Source organism: Ruditapes philippinarum, unplaced genomic scaffold (genome assembly GCF_026571515.1).
Source record: "Ruditapes philippinarum isolate M1 unplaced genomic scaffold, ASM2657151v2 ctg4684_1_1_1_1, whole genome shotgun sequence".
NCBI lineage: Eukaryota > Metazoa > Mollusca > Bivalvia > Venerida > Veneridae > Ruditapes > Ruditapes philippinarum.
This window is the reverse complement of record NW_026862246.1, coordinates 23,572-36,648: the sequence shown is the minus strand read 5'-3', so window position 1 is coordinate 36,648 and position 13,077 is coordinate 23,572. Positions and strand designations below refer to the sequence as shown.

The 13,077-nt window shown below is 31.8% G+C and overlaps 1 protein-coding gene across 4 annotated transcripts in view; it reads left to right on the top strand.

Moving 5' to 3' along the window:
• The window catches only part of LOC132718416 (trafficking protein particle complex subunit 8-like), a 35,733-nt gene extending 32,578 nt beyond the window's left edge, over window positions 1-3,155 (top strand). For 3 of the 4 annotated variants that reach the window (XM_060702112.1, XM_060702111.1, XM_060702110.1), the window contains 2 exons: window positions 695-784; window positions 1,971-3,154. In XM_060702112.1, coding sequence (XP_060558095.1) covers window positions 695-784; window positions 1,971-2,232 — 352 coding nt within the window. In that variant the 3' untranslated portion in view covers window positions 2,233-3,154. Of the gene's footprint in view, window positions 1-694; window positions 785-1,970 lie in introns of all 4 variants that reach the window. The other variant, XM_060702113.1, reaches the window with a different exon arrangement.
• Window positions 3,156-13,077: the final 9,922 nt, after the last annotated feature.

Below are 13,077 nucleotides of genomic sequence, written 5' to 3'. Positions count from 1 at the left end.
ATTGTTGATTCACGTAAACTTCATCATAATGATAAATAGGAAGCCTAGTTGTTCATGTAATCAACATGTTTTCCTATAATGATTTTAAGAGGATTCATTACAAAGGTCAAGTCTGTTATGTTAAATCAATGGGATTGGGTATGAATCACATGTAATGTGAAGCATTGAAAGTTTGAGAAGATGCAACATGTCCATTCTTTGTTATAGTAATATAGAATGTACATGCATTAAATCAGAAAAAAGACCAACAACTGAATAATGCAGAGAGAAACAGAAAGGTGATTTAAAAAAAAGAGAAGATATTCTAGCTCTTGGTATTTTAGGTTGATTATTTCGAAAAATAGAGGGAGCTGTCATCAGCATCACACTTAATTTACATGGTAAAGTTTTTGTGTGCAAGTTAATATCTCCAAAACTACTGAAGGGAATAGATTGAGTCTTCAAACACTTATTTTAGAGCATAATAGGAGGTCACCGTCCAATGTCTATACCTATAACATGGATTTTGACAGAATTATGGCCCTTTTTTAACTTAGAAAATTCTACATAACATTTATCTGGATTTTTATTTTACTACCAAGAACTGAGAATTAGTCAAGCAAGCTGTCTTACTGACAGCTCTGGTTGAGACCTTTGTGATATTGAATATTTAGATTAATTTTCTATGTTATTAATTGTTTCTTGCTGTTTACAGATTATGTTGTGCACAGGTAACCTTGGTGTTACATAATGAAGCAGACTCTGATGTTACTGTATTAGTGGACACAAGTAAAGCTCAGCATAGGTATACAACAAAATTTTCTTTTCTTAATATTATATTTCATTAATATGTTCTGCTCAAAAGGAAGCTTGAAATTTACAGTTTAGATTTGTTTCCTTAAATGTTTTATTCACTATTATGTTATGGAGTACACTTGACATTGTCAGTTGTAGATAGGTTTTAGATGTATCATTTCAACTGTCATTCATTGGTAGAAATTCCCAATGATGAACCACATGTGGTCCTGTGGGTGAAGGGTTCAAGGTTATAAAAAGATTGGCAGTCGCCTGGAATAGACCCTATGTGTATTACTGTGTATATTTTATATATAAATATACAACAAATATGGAATGAGCCTAATACATTTACAGTTGACTCTAAATAAGTCAAAATCGCTTTACTCAAAATTCTGTGTTAGTCGAAGAATGTCTAAAGTCCCGTCAAATTTCCTTCTTTATCTTTGTATTTTAACTCCGCTTAGGTCAAATTTTGACTTACCGAGACTCCTGTTTAGTCGAAAAGAAAATTTGGTCCCGTCAATTAAAGTCCTACATATTTTCATCTCAATTAGTCGAAGTGTGAAAACAGCCGACTGATCAAAGATCGGCAACATCAAGGTGAGATGTTGCCACTCGTGATTCACACGTTTCATGGTAATTTTAATTGTTGGTCATCATGTATTTATTGTTATGATTTGTCATGAGAGCTTATTAAAAACATGTGCTTTACTGATGAATCAGGTACATGTATATACATGTACGAATGTCAACGTAATGGCGCAGATCCACGTTACTCGAATTCCGTTTTTCTCGAAGTAAAATGCCCAGTCCCTTGGATTTCGAGTTAGCGAGAGTCAACTGTATATATACTCTTGGTTTAGACCCGGGGTCTTATTTAGGCTATAGCCAAAGATTTCTCGGCTCTTGATCTGAGGTGCTCACTTGGTGAGAAATTGGTACAGAAAGTACATCGAACCAATGAAAATACTGTGGTTTGAGACAGAATTGACAAAAAAGTTTTATTACTGAGGCCTGGACCCATTTTGAAGGTGTACTTTAACTCACTTGTGTTATTTCACAAGAAGATGAAACTGTAAATGGATAGGAAAAAAAAAAAACAATCTTCAAAGTTTAATCAAATGCTTTATCATATGTTCTGTTTCTGCCCTGTATTATGCATAATGAAAACAATTGCATTTGGAAACTTTCAGATTAAATGAATATCCAGATACAGGGCAGACAGCGGAGAGTCCTGCTGGGGGTTTCTCCTGGATGAGTCAAACGCTGAAGCAATTGAAGTTGCTCGCCAAACAGACGGAGAAAATATTGTTGTCGGTGACGTTCAGTAAACCGGGCGTGTACAATATCAACAACATTGCCGTGTTCGTGTCATACCAAGACGACTCGGCTGAAATGACTCTACAAAAACAAACAAAACCGAGTGTGATCACCATTCGTGATGTAGCTTCATGATTTTGTTTTTTGTAGTTTAGAAAAAAAAAATCTAAAACATTTTGCCTTTTCTGCTTTAAAGCAGGTAAAGTATTAACATAAATGTGCTACATTTTAGTATTTGATCATTATTTCATTTCTATATGTCAGTCAATGCTTGAGTAAAAAAATATGTGTTTAAAAATAGCTCAGTTTGTTGCCATAGCATAAAATTTCCGGTTTATTGAAATTGATTAACAGTTACACAAGTATTTCATTAGCATAACAAAGTTTCTTACTTGCTGTCTATAAGATTTATACAGATTTTATTTTAACTTAACAAATCATTTAATGATCAAGATAAAGGTTTGATGACCGAAAAACATTGTTGACCGGAAATTTCATTTTTAGATCTTACCATGAGTCTGATTGGACAAGTTATAGATCTTTTAAAATAGACCAAAATGTACCGAGAGGTTTCATTTTACAAATCATGACAAAGTTAGGACATATAAGCTTTTAATTTTGTACTGTCTCTGATATTTCAAGGCTGAGATTAAATACTAATTGTAATCAAGAATTTAAAATCTGACTGCTGCTTAAAATTGCATTAATTTCCTAACAAACTTGCTTTTATAATATGCAGAAGTGTTAATATTTATTAACAAATTATCAAGTTTATGTCAATTTTTGATACTCATACTATATTGTGTATTTGTAATCATGAAGTTACAGTTATGAAATTGTTACAACAAATATGATTATTTTTGCACTTTTAGAAAAAAAAGAAATTCTGTAATTACTCACATATTAGACATGTTTTTCCCCTTAATTTAGAGAGTTATTCTGTATGCCTTGTCTTATAAGTGGATAAGGAAAGTCTATGGTATAAATATGGACTTTTAAAAAAAGATGTTTAACGATTTTTAATGGAAAATTTATATCATTTCTTATAAACAACTAATATTTTGGTTAAGTGAATATTAAAGCGTTATTAAAGCGGGGAAAAAAGGTTTCAGTGTAAATTTAATACCCAGTTTTATACGTAAAGAAATAGTCTTATGGCTGAATAAGGCACTTTTATATGTAAATTTTAAAGGAACTCCACTGAGGTTCAAAAGCCTAAAATATAAAATTTGAATTTCTGACACAGATCAATGGGGACACTTAAAACACAAAAATGGGCAACAGGTAATTAATAAATGTATTAAAATTTTTTTGAAAAATCATATTTTTGGGCTTTTTTGGTCCGACTTGTGTAAAACTTTTTCAATTTTTGGTCATTTTTCACAATTAGAAAAATTCTTTTGGAGTGAATGATCTAAAATTTTGCACACACGTTACTCGTATAGACCTTCATGAAATGGAACATCAATCTAAAAAAAAAATATTTCTAGTTCTGTCATGTCAAAAAAATAATCAGTGGAGTCCCTTTAATTAAATGTCTTGTAGATATGGTAAAATTTTAATAATTCTACAGTATCAATGATTCAGGGTGTTTCCATTCTTTCCTGAAATAATGCATGGAGAAAGCGTTTGTAGGTTTTTAACTACCACTGAGTTATTTTGAACAATGAATTCAGGTGGTAAGAGATGTTTTCTTAGCTTAAAAGGAATAACTGAATGAGATACATGATTATTTATCATTAAAGCTGCATGCCTCTAGATGAGCCAAAGTATTTCAAGAAAATCAAACTTGAGAAAAAAGTACAAAGATTTGAAGCAAAGTAAAGAAGATTTAAATTCAAGTAATAATTAATAGGTAATGTGCAATTAATGACTGGTTTTTTTAAGTATTTATCACCTCATTTCTACTGCGCTACTAACTAACAAACTATAACACAGTAAGGGCTGCTTTTGCATATTTTGACCTCTTTTTAATATTTTACATGGATTGTAAGTGTCCTTTACAAATTACAAAGTATGAATAACTTTCTTTGTTTACTTCAAAATATTTAACCTTTAAATACATTTTCAAAATTTTCATGAAAATTGGCATGAATCTGGAGACAATCTGCTTTCATATTTTAAATTGGTGCAGAGGATGGAATGATATGTTAGGTAGAAATCCTTTTGAGAAATAATGTCCTGAAAAATGGGAAAAATAAAGTAATGAATACACTAAATGATTAATTGCAAATAAAAGCAAAAAAGTGCTTAATTAATAAATTGCAAATATGTTCAACAATTTGTATATGGTTTGCAACAATGTGCAAATAAATTGCAAATATTTGCAACAAATTTGTAAATGGATTGCAACAAACTGTAAAAGAATGCAACAAATTTACAAGTTTATATTTAAAGTTTGATTAGAAAATCATGTCATGTTTTCGAAGCATATATAGGTATAGATTACGTTTTTATTACTGTACTATGTTACTTGATCATGTGCAATATTTTGTTATATATACATGTATATATATACATGTGTTGTTGTGTGCTTACCTGGATGTAATCGATTTCTCTTTTCATCAAGAAGTTTTATAAAAAATCTTGTAAGAAAATTGATTTTATACAATGTATATACAAGACAAAACAAAGCAATCTGTTACATTTTAGGAACATTTTAAAGACCTAGAGATCATTGATTGACAGGCACTTGAATGCAGCCACAAAAGTGTGCAAAAGTTCAACAACATTCCTGTTTAAGCACAATTTCCAGCAATGTAATTTAGGAATACTGCAAAATCTTTTCCTTTTTTGTGATTAAGGGGTTTTCATATACAATTTGATGTCAAATTGGAAGTAAATGCATAGGTTTTTAGAGACTATTTGTTTTTTAAAAGGCCAATTTCTTTTCTTTTATTTATTGTACATCTATTTTGAAAAAATAATATAAACCACTATTGAGCCTACTTTTTAAAATGACATTATGCTCATTTTTTCGTTGATTAGGTATATATTTGTAAAGATTGACTATTTTAATGGTGATTAGCCAAGAATTGATCATAAGAAAAGTTTTGGAGAAAAATGAATAAGAAAAGTTTTGGAGAAAATGTAAAAACTGTCTAAATATAGAAAGACTGCCCCCACATAACCGATACTTTCTGAAGGATATGTATAGAAATTTCCATGTGCCACATGGGTTACTGAATATTCATTAAAATATGAAATTCAAAACAAATATGGCAAACTGTAAACTTATTTTGACTTTTACCTGTACTCTTCTCAACATTCACAAATGGGTTGGCATAATGTCACTTTAAACTATACAACACTTGTAACATATGATAATAAATCATGGTTGTGATTTCAATAGGGCTCAAACTTAGGACCTTTAGGCTGAGAGGCAGATACCTCAAACTCTAGGCCATTTATTCCTATCTTTTACAGCATAAAGTCGTATATTTTGATGTTTTAATTGATAAAATGTAAAATCATGTTTGCAAGATTTCTTACGATTTTCACCCAGATGTTTCCACGATTTGTTGCAGGGCTTCTTTTTTTAAACTTTCTAATCGAGTATATCGTCAAGAAGTAGAAACAACGCTTTTGTTTTGTCTTAAGATCAATTCTTTAATGATTTTCATACACTGGTGGAAAGAGAAATGAAATCCGTTAAGCGAAAGATATTGTTTGTGTTAGAACACGTGTTACCATAATTGAGGCATTGAAAACTGCCATAGGTTTTTTGTCAGTCTTTTGTATAGTTGATGTAACATTTTGACTGTAAATTATGTATACATGTTGATGGCTAAGCTATATAGATGTGTGTTTTTTTATGAAGATGTTGTTTTTTTTCTCCAGAACTTAGTCTGTCTTCAGAAGTGTTTCGATTCGAAATTTATACGTTTCTCTCGAAACTTTGACAAATTTTCATCTATGTGTTATGCATATTATATGTATATGAATGTGAAATAATTTAACATATTAACTTGTTGCTTCGATGGTTAATGTTTGTTTTTACAAAAAATATTATTATTATTTGAAATTTAACTCTTGCGAATTATTTAATTCAGATTCATAAAATTGTTGTGTAATTATCATAATAGAATAAAAAATAGCAAAAACAATATTGTGTTCTCTGTTTCTATGTTGTTGTTGTTTTGTTTTGTACTAGGAAACGCATTGTATATCTGTTAACAAATGCTGTGCGCAATGTGGAAGAGAATTTTTTAGTGGCCCGTGTTGAACGTCTTGAGCAAGGAAGCTATCCAGTTAGCTTACGAAACGTCGGTGGTTCTACTCGGGTGCCCGTTTGTGCCTGAAATAATGCACAGAAAGGCACCTGATATCTTTCTCCACCAGTTATTATAAAAGTGGAAAGTCGCTATATGACCTATACTTTGTTGATGCGACGTAAAACCCAACCAAAAGAAGAAAAAAACGTCTTAAACAAATTCTCTTTGACGTTTACGTTGTTAAACGTTAGAAGGAACATAACTTTGTGAAACATTTAACCTCTTAGCCTGCTGAAACCGAAAGTGATAAATTATTAGCCACCAGTGTAGAGCGAAGGCTGCCTGGGCATACGTCGTGTCTGACCAGGCTCTATACAGTTGGTTATTGGTTCGGCCGTGGGTATCCGACGATGAATCTTGTATAATTTGATTTTTTAAATGGATTGTACTACGTTCAAATTTAAACCAGCAGATTAAGGGTTAACCAAACAGTCTGTATCCGTATCATTTTGACGGGACAATAACCTTTACGGTTTATTCGATTTAAAACCAGTCTACTTTGTATACGGGCTGTCACCTTTTGAAAGACCGTCTTAATGCATTTTTTTTTCAAGTGTCGTGAGACATTGGAAAAGGAACGTACGAGGCAAAAAGATCAGATATTTTAACAGATTAAACTTGATTATGTTGAAAAAATATTTTGTAACTATATAAACATTCAGCACAATTTAAAGTGGTAAGACATACAGATTGCATCATTTCCCAAGATTACACGTATTCAAATCTATATTATGAGTTTTCGATTAACAGATGTTGTATTTCCTTAATGATAAAATCGTTTTATTTTCAAGGAAGAGAAAGTTATCAAAAGGTAAATCAACACGAGGTTCGGCTTCAAGCAATGGTATTGTCTCTAAGCTGTTACCCGTGTCACGTGTTATCTTATTGTTCTTAATTGATTTTAATGCGAGTTATTTTTAGATTAGCTGTGTCACGCGCCGTTGACAGTTTTCCGTCAACTTTTTTAAGTTTTAAGTGAATTTATTGAATTCCTGTAATGTTCGGTGTATATAGAATTTATTTTAGTTCGACTGTGTTTGTAGTTATAAGCTTATAGACACACACTGTCGAATCCGTTCCGGGAACCAACCAGTACTGAGCAATTAGTGTAAAGCTTCTTGCTCAGGGAAACAATGACTTGCCCCTGACGGGTTTGAACCCATACGGCTTGTGGTCGTTAAATTACTTGCCTGACGCGTTAACCACTCGACCATGCCGCCATTTCTGTACTGGTTCTAACACATTTCCTCTGTAAGTAACCCCTAACTTTCCTGGAACTGTGGTGGAGAATTAATGATAGAAGACGTACTGTTTTCGACCAATTCGTATATAGTCAAAGGAAAACGCGTCTGTACCATGGATTCGAACTTGCGAGCAGGTTACCAGGAGACTATTTGCAGCTTCTACTCAGCTTATCAGACTCTAACAGACTGTGTTAAGAATGTAAAATCCAAAAATTAAATTGTAACAATTGTAAAATCTGCACATCCTCCCCTATTCTTCAATATATAGATAAATAAAATAAAAAAAAAATGGAAAATCGTATATTCGTCTAAGCGTGTCCGGGTACCGAGGGTTGATCGCAAATCTGTTGTAAGTGCTTTTTTATTTCGTTTAAGTGACCAACCCTCGATATATATTTCTGATTTCTGCACCTTTTATTCTGCTTTGATTTTTTTTAAAGTTCCTTTATTTTAAAGTGTCGGATTTCGATATCAAATAAATAAATGAGATAAAATACCGGCAATATATAGACCCTGGTGGCAGATGCTTACCACTAGTACTTTTGATTCCAGCAGGGAACGGATATGGTTCTAAAGTAGCGACATAGACTATAAAATATTCAAAGTTCAAAGTCCATGTGTTTGTATTCAATGCAAAACAACAGTGTTAGTTAACCCAGGGCAGTAAAATTAATAAATTTTACAAACAAATATTTGGTTGGCTAGTTCTATGTATAAATAAAGATATCTAGACAGATTTGTTTCTTTTTGTTTGTTTGTTTTTGTTTTGGTTTTTTTTTTTATTTTTTTATTTTGGTATTCATCGGAAAAGGCTCTTTTAAGTTACTGCAAATAAAAATACATTAAGCACAAATGTTACAGATAAAGTTACATTACATAAAGAAAATAAAGAAAACACTGGTAAATTGTCGTATAGTGCCAAAGCAGATTAGCACAAGATAACACATGTCTGAATTGCTCTTAAACTATTAAAAAACGGGACCCCTCCCCCCCCCCCCCCAAATTAAAAAAAAAAACGACAACAGCACAAGTCAAATGTTTAAGTGCTTTAGGTTAATAAATATACATGCAATTTCACACGATATTGTTAATAATAAGTTAAATGCAGTAATAGTTTATTTTTTTCCACTGTAATGCGGTCTCATCATACTTTCAACTGCATAGCATTAAGAAAAAAATCTGACCAGAAAACACAGTTTATACTCAGCCTAATTTACTTGAAAGATTTATATTGCCTTAATGAACTATATTAGATCTTATTTATTGTAAATATATATTTTTGAGCGTGGTTTCCTAAGCAATGAAGTAGAAGATTAATGGTCTACTTATTTTATTGGTAACCTTAAACTGATGTGTCCGTAACTTCATTTAGGGATTTAACTCATGGCGGGTACCTCTAGACGCTTGCAGAAATCATGATCACAGAGTAGAAAAATATCGCATTTTTCACCGATTCATACAGTTCTTATTCATTATCGTATATAAATCGGTGTGAAAAGATGAATTGCATTTCGGCAGGTGAAAAGACTAGATTTTAACATTTGATCATTCAAGCGCCTCGTCCGGTATATACCGTAATACGGAATTTAATGTTGTGCTCCAACACTTTTTTAGTATCCTAGATTGTGGTGACAATATAATCATGGACTGGGTCAATTAAAATACCGTATCTAATCTTAATAAGTTTGAACAAACACCTGAAGTTAGGTATGCGCTTGCCAAACAAAGTCTTTGCCACAGATGGAACGAAGTGACAAAAATCGAAATCTCTGTAAAGAAAAGAAAGTAATTTATAGATACACATGTCGCATTGCTCGATTTAAAGTTTACAATATCTTTTGTGATGAATTCTAGGCAGAACTGTACGTAAGTATTGATTCCTGGCAAACAAAATGTCCGTTTTGTAAAGGCATCATTACCAGCATGTTTTATCTAGTGATGTGAATACGAACATATGTTTCCGTGGCAGATTGATGTAATTGTTCCGTATAAAACATCTAGATTTCTAACATTTTACTTCAATGTTAAAACTGACGTCCTCGCTGCAACACCGTGATACCGAACAGGACGAATTTTATTCTTATCTGTGCGCGCGCTTTGATTGTTCAAAGATAGTTATCATTTTGCAGATTAACGGACTTTGTTAAACGGTAAATCAGATTATTTTATAATTACTTTCATCTTTAAATGCAAACTTTGTTTGTTCTTTTACGAATCATTATTTTATTTTTTCATTTTTTACACAAATTAGACGTTTTTTAATCTACTTTACAAATAATCAAACTAAAATGACGAACTAAATATAAATAACGCTATTCAATGCTTAAGTTTCAGTCATTAAAGCAAGCAAACATTTTTTTGAAAATTTGAATAGCTTAACAAAAACTCTGCTAAATTAGCTAAATTAAACAAAATTATTTATTTAAACAGAAAAATATTACGTATCGAAAGTTGCATGCCTTCAAATGAGCCTAAATATTTCAAGAAAATCTACATGAAAATATATATTAAGATAGAGATTTTAAGAAAAGTAAAAATATTCACAATACAAGAAATAATTTAAATGTAATATGCAATTAATTTCTAATTGCGCAGTATTTATCAACATATTTCCACTGCGTGACTAATGTAAGTAAGGGCTATTTTTGCATATTCTAAATTATTTTTGTAATTTTCGTTGATTCTAAGTACCATTTTCAATGTGTAAATTACTTTCTCTGTTCACTTGACAATATTTTACTTTTTAATATATTTTAAAAATTTTCATGAAAATTATTATGAAACTGGAGGCATGCTGTTTAAGGAAAATAAAATAATATTCTGTGATACATGTAATTATTTGATATAAGAACATATTCGAGAAGGGAAACTGGTTATGTTAATTTGAGTTTAATAAAAAAAAACCTGGAAATCTCGATGATGTAATGCAATCGTCAAGAAAACGAGCTCATTTGGCTGTGGAGTGTCTACATAAAATGGAACACAAAAAAGAAACGGGCAAATGTCGGCGTTGAATGTCATGGTTAACTGGAACACATCAGAGAAACAGGCAGATGCCGGTGTTGGATAAACGTGCCAGAGGAAAGGGAAAATGTCATTGTTGAATGTCATTGCTGAATGAAACACGTCAGAGAAACGGGCAAATGTCGCTGTTGACACAGGTAGAGTGTAATCAGCGTCACTATATCTGTGATAACAACGACGTACAACCGTCATATACAACAGACGTCATTTAAAATAACGTTATATACAACGCACGGGCGCCACTAGCCATAACAGAGATGTCGTGTCTAATGCGCTTACAACACGATTGTTCCGAGAGTGCATACTATTCAATGAGGTAACAATAATATATCTTTTCTGCAAGTTATCGGTTTGCACCGGTATTCATGGCGATATAAGAAATCAATTATATTCTGAGCTTATCAAAATGTAATATGCTTAGAGATTAATTGATCGATAAAAAGGGGTGTGTCAATGTAAATGTAAGTCATGTGATTAACACGAGTTAAGTGCTGATTGGTTTCATCGATTATGCATAGGCAACGCCTCCTAGATAGCTCTCCCCTGATAGGATACGAATTATTTGTCTTCCCCGAGCTTAAACAGCGTCTTTCTGATTGCTGTCCGATTACTTTAATTTCTTTCTTTTTTCTCGCGAGAACAATCAGTAAAACTTGATAGAAAAGCATGTAAAACAATCTAAAATAACAATGTACTTGAAAATAATTGTGTTTTCGAAATCAATTATTTATCATTTAGGCTTCTAAGTAAGTCGTTTGATACTAGATTCAAATCATGCGTATATAATAACTTTTGTCAATAAATTCTTTTCAGGCGACACAATGTTAAGAAAACAACCCAAGAGCACTTTAAGAACAAAGGAACCCCAGATAGTGTTTGTTTTCCCTGGAACATACGATAGTACATCCCAGGTTTTCCCCTTCTTTAATATCAGTTTTTGCTTTATGTATATGTGTTTGCATAATATTAATAGACATAATAAAGATATTTACAAAAAACACTATTGTTTCGAAGCTGTTTACAATGTAATTGGAAATACTAGTACTTCATTTTAACAATGCTATTTGTACTTAAGAAACTTTTTTGTCAACATATGAGAATCCAGTCTAACAAGAAAATTTACTATTAACTAGTGTATTTAGATAGAAAATATATAGTAATTGGTCCTTTGGGGTTATTAACTTCAGTCCTTTTATTGTTAAAATTTGAATACAGTTTTTCACCCGGTGTTAGGGTGCTGAGTGTATGATGTTTCACATTTCATTACATATATCTCTAATGTAATGCATCGAAAATACGCTTCAGAAAAATGATATACTATTCTGTGTAATGAACACCGTAGTAATATGTTATTATTATTATTTTTAAAGAATTATTATAAATATTATTAATAAATTAAACCTAGTCTGTAATTTTTCTCAATGTGTTCGTGCGTGCGTGTTTCTACATGCCAGTCTGTGTGTATGTATGCATTATTTGTTTTGTTTATTTGATTATATGTTTATTTGTTTGTTTGTTTTCATCGTTCTCGACGGGGCAAATCCTCTTTTCCAGAATTACTAGTAAAAAGGTATTCTATATACTTCATCATACATTATACAGGAAATTTAGCAACCCGATTGTCACATGATTTGATTCATATGTTGTCGGTCATCAATGAAACAGCCTGCCACATTACTGTCATATTAGATCCATTTTCCAATGTTTATATGACATGTTGAAGATATTTTCATTTTAATCTCATGTAAGAAATCTTGTAATCGATGATTAACTACCAGCCAGCTGTTGCTGTAACTACTACATGGCAAACAACATGATGTATGTTGTTTAAAATGATGTTCGTACATTAAACTTTAAAGGCCCATTAACAAATTCAATTGATTAAAACTATACAAGGTATTTCGATTTCTAACTGAAACATGCTGAATCTAAAGAACATTGTGAAATACAAAAATCGATACATGATCATCTGTTCCGTTAATCGATGTTTAAGATAATATGAGCCGCGTCACGACAAAACCAACATTATGGGTAAGCGAACAGTATGGATCCTGATCAGACTGCGCGGAAGCGCAGGCTGGTCTGGATCCATGCTGGTCGGAAACGCATTATCTTGGTTTTATCGTGTCGCGGCTCATATACTCTCAAACATGACACTATAATTTACCATTTTGAAAAAAAAAATCAATAAAATAGTCACAAATATTTTTTTTCTTTTTTTTCTCTCTCTTTTTTCGCGTTTTACCTTTTTGCATGCAAACAAATAGAATATGCTAAAATGCCAAAATAGAACTGTATATAAAAATGTCAAAATATTGTAAACCCAGAAAAAATGTAATAAATGTACGAGCAATATGATTTTTTTTTATCATTATACCTTTTCCTGTCGCCTAATAAATACCCCCCCCCCCCCGCCCAAAAAATGTAAGCCAATCAAC